Source organism: Mastigoproctus giganteus, chromosome 4, assembly GCF_048544385.1.
Source record: "Mastigoproctus giganteus isolate SK-2022 chromosome 4, ASM4854438v1, whole genome shotgun sequence".
Taxonomy (NCBI): Eukaryota; Metazoa; Arthropoda; class Arachnida; order Uropygi; family Thelyphonidae; genus Mastigoproctus; species Mastigoproctus giganteus.
The window spans coordinates 200601716-200618528 of record NC_143578.1 but is presented as its reverse complement, the minus strand read 5'-3'; the positions used below and the strand labels follow the sequence as shown (position 1 = coordinate 200618528).

At 34.0% G+C, this 16813-nt stretch overlaps 1 protein-coding gene across 4 annotated transcripts in view; it reads right to left on the bottom strand.

Annotated features, from left to right (window-relative positions):
• Window positions 1–16813, bottom strand: part of LOC150087322 (laminin subunit gamma-1-like) — a 327255-nt gene that overhangs the window by 126397 nt on the left and 184045 nt on the right. For all 4 annotated transcript variants that reach the window (XM_090371124.1, XM_090371125.1, XM_090371126.1 and 1 more), the window contains 2 exons: window positions 7357–7469; window positions 4290–4601 (listed from right to left, as the gene is read on the bottom strand). In XM_090371124.1, coding sequence (XP_090227250.1) covers window positions 4290–4601; window positions 7357–7469 — 425 coding nt within the window. The remainder of the gene's footprint in view (window positions 1–4289; window positions 4602–7356; window positions 7470–16813) is intronic.

Sequence of the window (16813 nt, the reverse complement as noted above, 5' to 3'; positions counted from 1 at the left end):
TCAGCTGGACAGGTATTTTGAACGAACAGAGGGGTGAAGTGGAAGTGGTTATTTTTTATTTATTTATTATTTTTTTTTTTTATTATTTTTTATTTTTTATTTTTTTTGGCTGATGCTGCATAAGCCTGCTTTCTTGCATCAAATGCCTCTACTAATGCTAATGCTAATGCTAATCCCAGATGCCTTTTTTATGTTTAACTTCAACAATTTCTCCTCCACTTTGCTCTCAGTTATTACAAAATCATGTAGCTCCCTGTTAGTTTTATAAACTTCTGGCGTTCCCCTTCTTGAATAACTCATTTGTGAATGTAGATGCAAAATACTCATTCAGTTTATCATCTACTAGAGCAGAATCATCAATAGTCGAACCTTCTATGTTAAGTGGACCGATCTGATTCATCCCCTTCCTTCTTGAGTTTACATAAGTAAAGAACTTTTTGCTGTTTTTATTTGCATCTTTTGCCAAAGATTTCTCGTAATCTGCTTTTACCTGCCTAACTTTCTTTATGACTTGATTACAGACTAGCTTATGTCCACAATAGGCTTCTGTGTCACCTGATAATTTATATGCATCCCATGCATTTTTCTTCTCTGCCATGAGCTTCATTATTTCATCTGTTACTTTCTTTATGACTTGATTACAGACTAGCTTATGTCCGCAATAGGCTTCTGTGTCATCTGATAATTTATATGCATCCCATGCATTTTTCTTCTCTGCCATGAGCTTCATTATTTCATGTGTTATCCATTTAGGCCTGAACCTTGAACAGTATTTCTTAGTTGGTAAAAGCCTAGTAGCCTCCAAGATTAAGTCCCTGAAAACTTCCCATTTAGAATTCACCGTTGGTAACATCATCAGTTGACCCCATTGTATAGAATTTAAAAACTGTCTGAGACCACTGTAGTCATCTCTATGAAAGCAAAAACTGTTCCCTTTTCCCTTGATGGTAGTTACATCTTGAAGTAAAACTCACATCAGTACATTGTGATCACTGTCACCCAGTAGTTTCTTAATCTATAAATTCTTAATGCATGAATAATCAGATCAAAAGTATTACTCCCTCTGGTTGCCTCTCAAATGTGTTTCTGTAGAAAACAATCCTTCAATAAATCCACAAAAGTCTTGCTAGTGTGCAAGTGACCAACCCACAAGTTCCAGTCAATATCTGGAAAGTAAAAATTCCCCATTACAAGACATTCTGATTTACTGGCTCACTCTATTTCTCTGTACAACTGTTCGTTGTACTCATATATATCATAACCCAATATATTCTGGGATGGGAGGAGTCCACATATCAAAATGTGGGATTCTCTAATAAATTAGTAGGCAGCATACTGTTAATCAAATATTAAATTATTCATAACCAAAATATCAGTCAGTGTACGATGTCTCTAAACTGTATGTATTTTGGTTGATATAAGAACACTGGATTCTTTAAAGTGCCCATTGGAAGTATATGTTTATACTTTACTAATAATGCTGTTTTTATCTTTAATTTCAAGTTTATTCTACCTACCTTTCTCATATTTGAGAAAGGTAGGTAGAAATTACTAATATACACATATTTTTCTAAATTGCATACTTTTGATTGTGTTTATTGTACAATTAACTGATTATCAACACAAATGGCAGTAAAATTCAGAAAACTGATTACTAATAAGAAAACATAAAACTGAATATGGGGAGGTATGTTTCTGCCATCCTAAGAAGTCTATATTGTTTGGTTGCTTCAAAAGAAAATTTACATCAAAAGAAACATTTATGAAAAGTTCATTCTTTTTAATAACATACTTTCTTCAAATTCAAAATTAACACAGCTTCTATCAATGTTGAAATAATGCTAACTATTGCCAGGTTTCAGCTGGGAAGAAACAAGGCAGTATGAGAGATACAAGGCATAACCCCAATTTATTTTTTCAAATTTAACCTTTTAAATTTAATTTAATGTAGTTTTAGGAAGATCTGGGCACAGAAATCCTATTACAAAGAAAACTAAAATGGGCATTCTGATTTTTTTTTTTATTTCCATAAGATGTGAGAATATGTATGAGAAGATTTTGCTTAAGAAGATTTTGCTTATTTTGTTTAAGGAACACAAGGATTTTGATATTGATATTTCTTGTAAAAAATTTCGAATGACTCTTGGTCACTAATACTATCATTGTCCCTTGCTTCAAAAATCATTTCCAAATTATAAAATGCATGTGAACACAAAATATTATTGTTAATCACAGAAAGTTAATATCTTCACATTAGTTCAATTTCCACACTTTCACTAGTAACAATCTCATGTTCAGTCTCTGAGGGCATAACTGCATAACTGAGTGAGTGGGAAGAAACCAAAAATTCTGAGACAAAATAACAACAAATGTTAAACAGCTGTTATTGCAAGCTTTGGATTTCCATATCTAAAAAATTATAAAATATGAAAGAAGAATTATTTCCATACTAATTTAGATTAGTCATGCTCAGCATTATTAGCCCAACCACAAAATCTACCACAGGCTATCATGCAACCTTTTATTTATTCAAGCATATATGCCTTTGTACCCTGGATTCATATTAATAAATTATTTTGCCACAGAGCAAAAATGGAAAGAAAATGACAGGTTGCAGTTAAAAATACGTTTAATGTTACATAAAAATACGTTGATGTTCACACAAACAAAAAAAAAATTTTATTAGCATATTTCCCCATGTATAAGACGCACTCTTTTTCGAAAAATTTCGGATCTAAAAACTGGGTGTGTCTTATACAGTGGTTGTAGATTTTTTTACTTGCGTTTCCCGCTTTTTCGTGCTTGTTGTCTTTGCGCTCATTGTTTCGCACTTGTTACCAGTATATTAGGTTACATTTTGCCACATTCTGCCCAGAAATGGCTCAGAAAAGATTTTCGTACAGTGCTGAATTCAAGTTAAAAGTGATCCAGTTTGCAAAAGTGAACGGAAATCGCTGCTGAACGTAAGTTTGGTGGTCCTCCTCCAACTGAGAAAACAATCCGAGACTGGCTAAGGGAAGAAGAAAAAAACCCTACTGAAAATGCCACGGAAGAAGAAGGCCATGAGAGGCAAGTCAGCAAAATGACCTGATTTAGAGAGGGAATTGAAGATATGGATTGAAGAGCAAAGGGCAATTGGAATTCCTGTGTCCACAAAGATGGTTTGGCATGAGGCAAGAAGAATTGCTGATGAAAAAGAAGTTACTGATTTCAAAGGAGGACACAATCGGTGCTTCAGGTTCATGAAACAGAATGGACTAAGCATGCATACATGCACCAGACTTGCCCAAATGATGCCTGAAAGTTATGAGCAGAAAGTCCTTGAATTTCATCGTTTTGTCATTCAATGTCGGAAGACACATCAGTTTGAGTTTGGACAGATTGCAAATATGGACGAAGTCCCCCTTCAATTTGATGTCCCAAGTAACAGAACTGTTGATAAGAAGGGGGGTGAAAACTGTAACTGTGAAGACAAGTGGACATGAAAAGAGCCATTATACAGTTGTTCTAGCTTGTTGTGCCGACGGAACCAAGCTGCATTCTATGCTGATTTTCAAACGCAAAACAATGCCAAAAGAAGACATTCCTCGAGGAGTGATTGTCCACATTCATGACAAGGGTTGGATGGATCAGGATGGGATGAAGATCTGGTTTAAGTAAGTTTGGAGCAGGAGACCAGGTGGGCTCTTATGCAAACCTGCCCCATTGGTGCTTGATCAGTTCAGGGCACACATAACAAAAAACACAAAGAAGACTGCTGCAGAGCAAAAAACAAAACTTGCCATCATACCTGGAGGCTTGACATCCCAGCTCCAACCACTTGATGTGAGCATTAACAAACCCTTCAAAGCTGCCATGAGAGACGAATGGAACCAATGGATGAAGTCTTCTGGGGACAATTTGACACCAGCAGGAAGAGTGAAGAAACCAACTATAGGAGAAGTTTGTACCTAGTTGAAAAGATCCTAGGATAATATCAAGATTGAGATCATTGTCAAGTCATTTAAGAAGTGTGGCATTTCAAATGCCATAGATGGAACTGAAGATGAGGCAATATATGAAGACAGTGATTCATCATCAGGCACAGATGAGGACAAGCTAATGGATGGGAGTTTTGACAGTGATAAGGAGTTGTATGAATTTTATGATGAATAAAACTTGAGTTCAATAACTTTATGTAATACTTTTTTTTTTTCAAATTTCGGGCCCCAAAATTAAGGTGCGTCCTATACGTGGGGAAATACAGTATTTATTTTATTTTATTTATTCAGTCCTTGCTTGCTGCTTACCTGTACATCCATTATCAGAGAAGCCATAATGGTACTGCATACATTTGTCACAATGTTGACCAGTAATGCCAGAACGGCAATGGCATTGTCCTGTTCTCAGATCACATGTTTGGTTCACTGCACCAATCCGATTGCAACTGCAAGCTTCACATCCACGTCCACTATCAATATTCCAGAAGCCATCTCTGCACTGTTCACATTTTCGACCTACAACGTTGGGTTTGCATTGACATTGACCTTGAGCAATTTCGCAAGCAATAACTTGATGGCGGCCTCTTTGGATAAGAGTTCCAGGTATGTAGCAGGTACAGCCTATAAGAATATAAGATAATAAAGATATAATAAAGTTATAAGATAATTTTAATATCGAGGAATTTCATATTAGTTAATAAATTATGCCGAAAGTATTAGCATACTTCTCCAACCAGTGAAGCAGCAGTAAAAATTTCAGTGGGGAACCAAAACACTAGCATTTACAACTGAGTTTCCACCCCACCTTGACATAGTGGAAGAAAAATATGAACACACTAAATTTCCAAAAGAAAAAAAAAAATTCTACACACAATTATTTATAATATGAGTATTCAGTATAATTAAAGTTCATTAAAATTTTATTTAATGAAAAATTATAAAAATTAACAGCCTTTCTATACATTTTTATGAGAAAACTTGATTTAATACTTAGTACATTGATCCAATGTACTACTTAGTACATTGATATTCAAATTAGACTGAAATAACTTTTCTTACCTTTATTGAATGATGTTGAAATGCAGTACACTTGCATTAGTCATCTGCTCAAAGCAAATTATGTTGTTGTTATTAAAAAAAATACATTATTCACAGCTCTATTTCATTATAATGTTAAAATAAAGGATTACATTTACAATAGCTTCCAACTTTTACTTTCAAAATGTAGAGATCAGGCATTTGCAAGCAGGAGGCAACAGGAGGGTTTTTTTTTTTTTTGAAGTCCACACTGCACAACAAATTAAATTTTACTAACAAAATACATATTTTATATTAAAATACAGGCACAGGATTGATTACCAGTACAGTATGCTTTTAGACATTGGTGACCACGTATTGTACTTTTCAATTTGTTAGCTCTGAAAAGTACTCATATGGCTTTTCTCACCACTTCTAACCTCTTTAAACAGACTTGTCAAAGGTTGTCGCTGTTCTACCAGTCTAGTTACACATTTAACCATAAACAGCGGACATATATTAGATGTGAGCCCTGATAACCTCAGGGTCTCACATCTGTGAGTATGGGCTTGGCACACCCAGGGTCCTGAGCTGGATATCATCATTTTTCTCTTCTACTTCTCTCTCTCTCTCTCTCGTAGGGTAACTTTAGAAATTTTTTTTTTTTTTTTTTTGGGTGGTGCAGCAAAAGCCTCAGGCTTACTTGCACCATATGCCTAATGATAATAATAATAATATACACCCATGCTTAAAAATCTTTTTTTTTTTTTTTTTCAGTGCCATACGTCAGTTGAAATCTATCTTTTCTTTTAACACTTCTTTCTAGATACAAATGTCTATCAAATATTCACCCACTTTCAAAGATGACAAGGACAGCCTATTACCATTAAGTGCTCAATTCCCCCTTTAATACCCTTGCTACTCCAGTTTTGAGGCACATTATCAATAATAACAATAAAGCCAGTTTTATGAAGGAATCCCACATGCTTTCAAGTTGTTCAAAATAAGATGTCCAATGTTGTTCCCTGTAGTCACCTTACAGTGCTTGCAATGAGAGTAAGCTGCTTTTGATAATTTTTCCCTTTATCTTATCCCAAAAGGTTACCACAATGGAATATAACTTAGAATCACTCTGATTACTGCCATCTGTAGCAATTGAAAATGGCCTATTTTTCAGAACCATCAGTACTACTTTCTCTTTCCATGCAATTTCACTAACAATGCCTGTCTTTTTTTTTTTTTGACTACCACAACTGTATCTTGTTTTGGCTGTTTCACTATCAAAATACATATTTCTAAACAACATGCCTGCAAGATCAGCACAACTCAGAGAAGATGCAAAAAACATTTTGGTACATGTTATCATTGTCTGTTTTTGGCACATGTTATTACTGTCACCATGAAATACATGAAATTTCTGTTTTTGCCTTTATTTCTATGCACTGCATATATCAATAATGCTTATCGATTAGCAAATGTCTGATTACATTGTGTTTCTGGCAGTTTAAACTTGAAAAATAACATCTAGATGCCATACACAAGGTAAATGCATTATCTTTTTAAAATTTAATAATACATAAAAAAATCTTGCATATTTGTGTTTGGAAATTTTATATTGTGTCTTGGCATTTTGCTGAAAGATATTGTTAATTAGCTTTGCAGAACTCAAGTACTAAGAAATGACTGCACATAACAGTGAATAGCGCTGTTCACTATTATATACTAAGAAATGGCTGCACATAATAGTGAATAGTACTATTACTGTGTATTTCCATTTTCTAATGTAGACTACCTCAGCACTCCAGACAGCCAATTCTTTAAAAACTAGGCAAAAATTCAAAATTTTTATGTCTTTTTATTAAAAAGACTTAGACAAAAAAAATAAATAAATAAAAAATATGGAGAAAATATTGGGTTTTTGCAAAAAAAAGATACCCTTTTTCACCAACTACATTATGATGAGATAGAGAAGGGTCAAATCGAGTACAAAAGATGGATTCTCCAATGTAAATCCAAGAGTTAACAGTTATGACTTACAGAATGCACAATTTTGAAGTATTTCTTGCCTATTCTAAGAATATTAAATGCCGTATTTTTAAACTGAATGAACTTGCTGCTTATGTTTTTATTTTATGTCCACTTGAGGGTTAATGTGGGTTAGACAGCCCACATGAATTTGCTATTTAAATGAATTTGCTACTTTCAAAATGCAGTATCTTTGATATAAATCAGGTCAGAAAATTAAGGAATTTTTATCTCTATATTATTAATTAATGCAATGTACAATAAAGTAACTAAGTAAATTATATTTTGTGTAATTATACGGCAACATACTAAACAGAAAATTCAGACTACTTACGGGTACACTGTCCTTTTGGAAGAGCCAATGCATCACCATAGAAACCAAGTCGACATCTTTCACAATTGGGACCTGCTGTGTTATAAATGCACTTAAGACACTCCCCAGTGGTCCTAAAAATTATCAAAACATTTAAAAAATCAACTAAGGCTAGTCAGCAGAGGTATAGAAAACAGTACTAGGTTACAATACAGATGAAGAAACTTAAGTGACACATACACAAGTTCATTTAAAATGATTTGTGACTAAAAAGCAAATTGCATTTAGTATTTATTCTAGATCAGAGGTTCTCAAACTTTCTGAGCCCATGCCTCCCTTGACCTGTAAAATTTTCCCATGCCTTCCTTGAAGTAAAACATCTATAATTGTGCAATTTCTTATTTTTAATACGTTAATACAATAATTATTAATATATGAAATTATAATAATGAACTAATACTAATACATGAACTAATAATCGGGATATTATTTTATTCTTAAAAAACATTAATATGATGTTTGTGCTTGCTTTTTATTGCATAATTCATCAAACCTAGGCATCATTTTCAAAATGGTGACATATTTCTTTTTCAATATTCCCTTTTTATCTTTAACTTAGATTTAATGATTGCCAATGCCGAAAATCCAACTTCACAAAAGTAACAACTTGCAAATGGCACTAGTATTTGCAAAGCTTTATTGCTACATTCTGGATATTTGTGTTTTGCTAAACACCAAATTCATATAAAGATAACAACGAAAACTTTGCTTTCAGTGTGAGATCAATAAATTGTTCTTCTTCGACAGTAGATAAATTTGATGGGAGCTTTGTATTGAAGGGATCTTTAATCCATATGTACTCTTCAAAATGTTCTGTTAAGTATTTCTCGAAGTGTGCATGGAGTTTTGATAAATGCTTAGCAATTACTGATTCTTCATTGAACTTCATTTTGTTGTAAAAATTTATATAAAATTGGGAAGCACTTTTTTTTTATTTTTTTCTTCCAAAGTTCTAGTTTCCTTTTAAAGGCTAAAACCTTGTCTGACACAGTTGTAGAATATTGGAGCCATTTCCTTGAAGAGATAAATTAAGTGAATTTAATTTATCAAAAATATTGCAAAGATAAACTAGCGTAGAAACAAAATCATTGTTTACAAAGTCTTCAGTATTGCAGTATTCTGTGAGAAGATATGAATGGAGCTCCATTCTCAATTCATATATGTGTGATAAGACATTGCCACGAGAAAGCCGGCGCCTCCGGAGCCAGGTGGGCAGGAGCAGCAGTGCATAGCAGACGCTTCTTGATTAGACCGGGGTTCGAGCCTGTGACCACCAAATACGGAGGATACGGAAAGGTCAGGGAATGACCACCACATATCCCCGGAGCAATATGGCCTTAGTTGCTAATGCTCCTAAAAACCAAATAACAACATAACAACGAGAAAGCCAGTGAGAGTTACAAACGTATAGTAAAGAAGCAAACTCAGCCCCCACATCAACACATATTTTTAAAACAGCAAGTGTTCTGTGGACGTGTTTTAATAAAGTTCACTATTTTGATTACTGTTTGTAGAACTTGGTTTAGAGTGGGGCTCAGATATTGAAATGCAAGTGCTTCTCTGTGAATAATGCAATGTATCCACACTGAATTAGGTGCTTTCTTACATATAAGCACTTGTAGTCCACACTGATGACTTGCCATGGAATGACCACCATCTGTACAAACGCCAATACATTTGGTCCAGTCAATTTTATTTTCAGCCATGAAAGTATCTACAATTTCAAACAAATCCTCAGCTTTCATACCGTGATTAATATTTTTGCAGAACAGTAGGTCTTCAACAAATTTATCTCTGTATATAAACAGAACATAACGTATTAGATGGGCTTCAGTGTGGCTATCAGTTGCTTCATACAGCTGAATGCCGAATTCATTGTCTTTTAATTTTTCAATGAATTGTTTGTTTATATCTTCAGCAAAATCTTGTATTCAGCGATTGACGGTGTCATCTGACAATGGCACATTTAAGAGTTGTTTAGTTTCAGATTCTCCAATCATTATAGAAACTGTATCGATTGCTGCCAGTAAAATAAGCTCTTCTGCAATCGTATGAGGTTTCTTCAATTTTGCTATTCTAAATGCAACCTTGTATGATGTTAGAAGAGCTTTTTTGGGGAGGCTAAAATGCTTCAAAATATATTTTTTTTGTGCATTCATTCCTTGCAATTTGTGGGTAAAAAAAATTTTGTGAGGTTTATCTATCAAATTGCTGTGAACACTTTCTAAGTGTTGTTTCAATTTGTTAGAAAGCATGCTTTCTGCACCCAACACCTTGAATGAACCAAGGCTTTGTGCATTTCAATCCAAAGTTTAAATAACTGTCATCATATTTTCTATATTTCTGCTTTCATTAGTTTTTTAAATCTTTCATTTAAATCACACTTTTTATTCATATTAAAATTTTTTCTGCCATGGTCAACTATAAAAAAAATAATAAATTGAAAAACAAAAAACAACAGCACGACATAACAAACGTTTGTTTTTTTTAATATAGTTACTTTTAACATATGCACAACACTAGTCTAATATAAACTGCACTACTAGTAACTCACTGTATGTAAAATGTTGACGTTCGTATGTGATTCAAAATAAACGTACACTTAGATCAAACAGCTAATTGTACTCTGAATATGCGGTTACCATGAGCAGGTTTCCAGCATCGCCTCATTCAGACTCATGCAAGATCAAATAACATGCAAAAATACCCGAACCAATCGCTCGTAGTAACCGCTCGTAGAACGCATCATGTTCCCTGACCGTATTCATATTCCCATGAATACGGTCAGGGAACATGATGCGTTCTCTTCATATACCCCAAATATTTTCTATAATTATTTACTTAATAATACAGATCAAATAGTAGTAGATATCTAATAGTAAAAAAAAATCATTCTTAATACATTTTTAATATTTGCCATGGAAATCTTACAAACTATTACATTGTCCATGGTAAATTGATGCCCCTAGTAAATTATGGCACCTCCCAGGGCATTGTGATGCACAGGTTGAGAACCTCTAGTCTAGATAGTGAATGAACCAAGGCTTTTGCTACACCTGCCAAAAAATTTAATTAATTAATTTTAAAAAATAAGAATAAATAAATAATAAAATCAAATACCTACATGACCGTCTCCTCACACAGGTACTTATCTAGCTAATCTTTGAATTTCCCCAAGCAATCAGCCTCAACTACTCACTGGCAATAATTAACAACTTACTGCAATCCATTTTAAAACTCTTCCCCATAATTTGAATTTCTGACTCCTAGTTCTGGAATCATTTATAACAGTAAAAATTTCACCCTCATTCATTTTATTTATTAACACTAAGTGCCAGAAAGTTTTTTGAAGGAACCCACATGCTTCCAGGTTGTTCAGGTTAATTGAGGTGTATAAGGCTCTACTCTCAGAGCATTATACACTTCAGTTAAGTCTCCTCTAAGATGCCTAGTTACCAAGCTTTGTGGCCCACGCATTTTAAGTCTTTCCTCATGTGAATCCCCTTTTGCCAATTCAACTTGGGCACATTGCTTATCTTTGGACCCTTTCAAGACGATCAATGTCTTTTTTTTTCAGGAGCAGTTTCCACACTGGAACACAGCATCCCAAATGCAATTATGACTATCCCTACAAGAAAATAATCTGATAAATCATCGATAGGATATCATGAACTTTCCTTGCCATCCATCCATTTACACTGCTTAGAGAACTTCATGTCTGACTGTATCATAGCTCTTTTTCTTCCCCTATGTTTTTAGTTCAATCCCACAAGTGTGCAAGTTATGGGGTTGCTATTCACTGAGTGTAAGATTTAGCATTTTGCTTTATTAAAAGCTACCTACCAATTCTCTGACCATCTCTGAAGTCTATCTAAGTCATCACAAAGCAGTTGTGCTTGGTGCTGATCATTAACTACTCTACTGATCTTGACATCACTCCCTGTATCCCTTTGTCAATATCATCTAGAAAAATCACAAAACAACAATGGTTCTAGTACTATTCCTTTTGGAATCAAACTTTTTATATTAGTTAGCTCAGTGTGAAGAGTAACCATTAATCACAACCCTATCTCCTACCCTGCAATACATTGAAGGGTTCCCCCCTGCAATTCCAATATGTTCCAGGTTATATGGTAACCTCTCATTTAGCTGAACCAGATGTTTTGCTGAAATCCAAGTAAACAATGTCCAAATTATTTCATACATCTAGTTCATGAGCTCTGTCAAAATAGCTAACCAGATTGATTAAACATGGTTTTCCCTTCACAAAACTATGTTGTCTTTCCTTCAGAATTCCATTTTTATCTAAATGATCCTGTACTAGATTCTTGATTACTGCTTCCATGATTTTACCCTACCACTGAAGGCATACTGAACAGGTGGTGGTTACCCACTTCACTCTTAGAATTGCCTTTATGTATTGGCAATACACTGATATCTAGTGATGTCACTGAGCTCCAGAGAGATTATAATTCATTATGAGATCTAAGTGATGTTACTGACTCCTCATAATTAACCTTAATGGTTCAATGCACTCCTTTGTTACCACCAACTCCTGGAGTCTTATTCACCTTTAGGCCTGAACAAACAAATAAACCCAAAGTTTTTCAAGCTAATAGCTTTCACAAAATCAAGATGGTGGAGTTAAATAATATGGGGATTTTGTAATCAATGTGCTCCATTTATGGTTCTGCAGATATAAGGCCAGGGTTCACTCTTTCTATGCATTTAAATTTTGCTATGTATTGCACAGAACTACTGCAAAAGCATTATATATTGTGGTGGAACATAAATTTTATTTTTTAAAATCTCCAGAGAAACAAGTCAGGGATGTTGTAACCATGTTATGAAAATATGGTGGCACATCATCTTGCCAAAATTAAACACTTAGTATATTCTCTGACTTCTGGAACATCATTTAATCAAAGTAGTTCAACTGATGACTGTCCGTTTAGTTGGAAGAATGGCTCACACATTTCAGGCAAGAGTACTGATGCCAAATTTTTTTTTTGGTAAATAAAATTTTATTAACTGGATAATTAAATGAATTAATTTCTATATAGAAATATTAGTTATTCACACACTGAAACAACTTAATTAAAAATATTTTACAATATAACCTATTTAATTTGCAGTACTTACCTTCAATCCATTATATGCATGTGTGATAATTAAAAGCTTAAAATTATTTTAAAAGAAATGAATGAAATAAAATAAAATAGATCCTCAAAAAAATTGTACACATGGCTTTGGTTAATCACAACATAAAAATTGAGAAACATCAAAACTTTATAAGTTTTCAAGCCCCATCATGTTCAGTCACTGTCAAAAAAAAAGTGGGAGGTGAAGCAAGTGAGCTTACCATTATGGAAGGTCAAGTGTCAAAGTTGATTTCCTGTAATTTGGTGCTCTTAGAATTTAAAGGAGGTATTTTAATATTCTCAAGATGCCATATGATAGAATTTTTGACAAGAATATGAACATTAAGCAACTGGAAATGGTTATATTGAAATATTTTAATTTAATGTTTGCATTCTGTCAATTTCCAGTGCAGGGCCGGCCTTAGGCCGATTGGACCCAATCTGGCCCCATGTGTGGCAGAAAAATTAAAATTAAATGAAAAAAGGAAGAAAGAAAAAGTTATTTTTTTAAGTTTAGTTAAAGAATTGATTTTAAAATGTATTTAAAGCATGCGGGCCTCCTCTGAAACCCGAAAAAATGACTCTTTTTTTTAAATTTTTTTATGTATATTTAGAGCATATGATTAGCATTTTATCAATGAGTACAAAGAACACAGGGAAAAATATTCATAATTTTCACATATTCATAATATGTGAAAAGCAAAGCCTGTATAATATAAAGGTCTGGAAATTTTGGCCCATTATCTAGTTGAGATAATTATCTCAAGGCCAGTTTTAACCCATCCCTTGAAATATCTGGCCCAAATTTAAGGTAGATACACATGTATGAAAATTAATTACTTTCAGCTGGCATCCACTGTTGGGCCAAGCAACCCCACTTGCCCCACAGTATGCATCGCTATAATGTTATTTTGTAATATCAGTGTGTTTTTATTTCAATAATTGTGCTCCTTATGTAGGTAAGTAAAATTTATTTTATTCTTCATTTGATTTATTGAGTTGGAGCTGGAATGCGACACAAACCATTTTGACTGCTTCGCAGCTAACCTCAAAATGAAAATATGCAAATTCCTGGAACCATGTGAAAAAATTCTGATGTATAAAGTTTGGATTTGATCGACAGCAGTCAATTTGAAATGTAGTTACAAGAACATAAAACATATTCAATAAAAGAACTTACATTTAATTTTTTTGGAATGTGAAATTATTTATTTTTTAATATATTTTTTATTTTTTGATCATAAAATTAATTGTTTATCAAAATAATATGCAAATTCCATACGGGGAATTGTACCCTTAAAACCTTTTTAAATGACGCTTATGGTCATGAAAATAAACCAAAAAATTTATCAGCTGATATTATTTTACAGTGCCCACACTACTTGCTTCTGTCAAATTCAATTTTATCTGTGAAACTTTTGGTGTCACACTTTGGATTTATTAAGAGTGTTTCCGTAGATTTATTTCGTAGATTTATTTATAATATATATAATACATTTGTAGATTTATTTATAATTTCAGTATAATGCTGAGGCCAAAGAGAGCTAGAGACTCAATGTCTCTAGGAAATACCCGAGTGGAAATTTTAAAGAGAAATTAAATAAATTACAGCAAGCCACTAATGCAAAGCAACACGGTGCTCTAGACAGGTATTTGGCAAAGACGTCTAATGAAGGAGGTCCGAGTTCTGCAGAATTTATGGAACTGGAAGTGGAAGAAAGCAACACAACTCAAGAATCACTGGTTAACATGGAAATGTCTCATTCTACAACAACAAGTCAAAGTGAAGAGATCATCAGTAACAGAAAAGATCCAGAAGATGATGACGCAATAACCAGTCTGGGTGAAGAGAGAAACAATCGAGATTTTGAGGAAACAGATTGACTTAGAAATACTTCAAGCTGATGACACAACTAATCAAAGCATTATTATTATTATTATGTCTAAGGTGGCACCTAGACTTCCGTCTATCTCCACCTGATAAAGTTGACTTTGTGCAGAACCTCTGCAAAATAGACCTGTATGGAAGGTCTCTTTGCCATCAGGGAGAAGCTGTCACCTGCACAGCCGCTCCCCGTAGGCAAATAGACCCTAATGGCCACCCATATTCACTTGGTGCTGGGCCTGGTCTTCTATTTTATGTGCCTCATGCACAAAAATCCCGCACCCACCGGAAGTAGTGCTATACCGGTGGGTGCCAGCAATCCCGCTCCCAGGCTGCCCACACCTGAGAGCCAGCAAAAAAAATAAATAAAAAAATAAATAAAATACATATATACACACACATAATATAAACAAACTAAAAGAAAAAAAAAAAAAAAACAAATAATCAAAATGTATATAACCAAATCTTAATTAGTAATCATTAGATTATTCCAATGTCTTCTCCGTTGAAAAACAGTTACACAAAACTCTTGCAGTGCTTGAAATTTATCCTGATTAGCAATACGATCACTTTCACAGCCTCTAACTAAATTACCAATCTTCACTTTTAGCCTTTCTCTAAGTTGAACATACAAACTACAATCATATAATAAATTACTCCAAGTCTCAGGTTGACCGCAAGTGCATAAAGGAGAGCTGACTAGACCAAAGTAATGTAGTTTAAAATTTAATGAGCCATGGCCAGTTAAAATAAACGATGTTACCATAGAAGGAAAAAACCATTTGTTGTTACTATCATAAGTAAATTTAACTGTTGGAATAAACAATCTAGTCACCTCCCCAGTTACACCAAGATCCCATCTCTGTTGCCACATGCTAATCAACTGTGTTAGAACATTTTTCTTAGCTTTAGCTATCTCTATAGTGACATCAGATGTAATATTCATAAAAGAAACCGCTATGCCTTTTTTAAGTAATAACTAAGGGCCCGATACACAATGTACAAGTCTAGAGGCAAATGCCCGGCCAAAACCTGCATAGCATTCGTTGAGACTGTTCTGCACAAATTAGAAATAACATAAAGCATTGAGCGCTGAATCGATAACAATTTCTGTTTAAATTTAACGTTAGTAACTCTGAAGTACCACGCTGATGCTCCGTACGCAACTATGGGTAAGAAGACTGCCTTGTAGTATAAATTTAAAACTTTCCTTTTCAACCCCCAATCTGACTGTGTTAATCGAATTATTGCTGCACTAAATTTTTTAATTTTTTTCGTGTAAGTAATTTAAATGTGGGAAAAACGATAATCTATCATCAATTCTTATACCTAGATATTTCACCTCAGATACTAGGGGAATCTGCCTCCCCTTAATTAAAGCTTTTGGCAGTCGCGCATAATTTAGTTTCCCCTTAAGAAGCATCATAATAGTTTTAGTTGTAGATATCAATAGTTTGTGCAGATCAGCCCACGACACTAGACTTTCTAATACCTGGGCCACTCTTATTTCAAGCACGGCTCTGGATTTACCAGTAACACATAAAACTAATCAAAGCAAAGAGTTAATCAGGAATAAAGAAAAAGAAGATCAAAACAATTCAAGCATTGGTCAGCTAAACATAACAGATGATCCAATCACTTGGCCAAAAATAATTGTCCAACATGTGAGAGACTATTTAATGAAGAAAGGTCCATCAAAAATTCTTTTGGAAGACTTTTTTTTCATTTGGAAAAAATTCAAAAATTCTTTTGGAAGAACGCATTTCTCAAAAATCCATTGTCAAAGGAAGCTTCTGAACGGGGATATCATTCTTCGTCTGTGGATAATATACTCCGAATCAGCTGACAGGGTATTTTGATTTTTCTGTCACCTTTTTGGAAATGATATGGAAAGTGCCTTGGCTACTAACAGATTTGATGATTGGCCCAATATTCATACAAGATTATCAGAGCATGAAAAATCAAAAGGCCATTTCAGAGTTATGGTAAATTGTTGTGAACTGCAGAGAAGGCTCTCTGCTGAACAAACTATCGACAAAATTGAATAGAAACAGATTGATCAAGAAAAACAGTAATGATGTCAAGCTTTTGACATCATTACTGTTGACATCATTACAAGCTTTTGACATCATTACATCATTAGTCGCAAAGAGCATTTTTAACACCATGTGCTTGTCACAATTACATCTAATTCTAGGAGATATAATTTGAATGCAATGACCTGATGCAGTGACCTTTTTTTGGGACACTTCAATGTTTGTATGTGCTCTTTTCAGCATCAACAAAGAGATAGTCAGTTTTCCAAAATATGTGAAGGAGCTTTCTGTAAAGCATCTCTGTGAAACAAGGGAGGTTGTTGAATGCAAAGTGTGAAGGCTTTAAGGTATCAAGT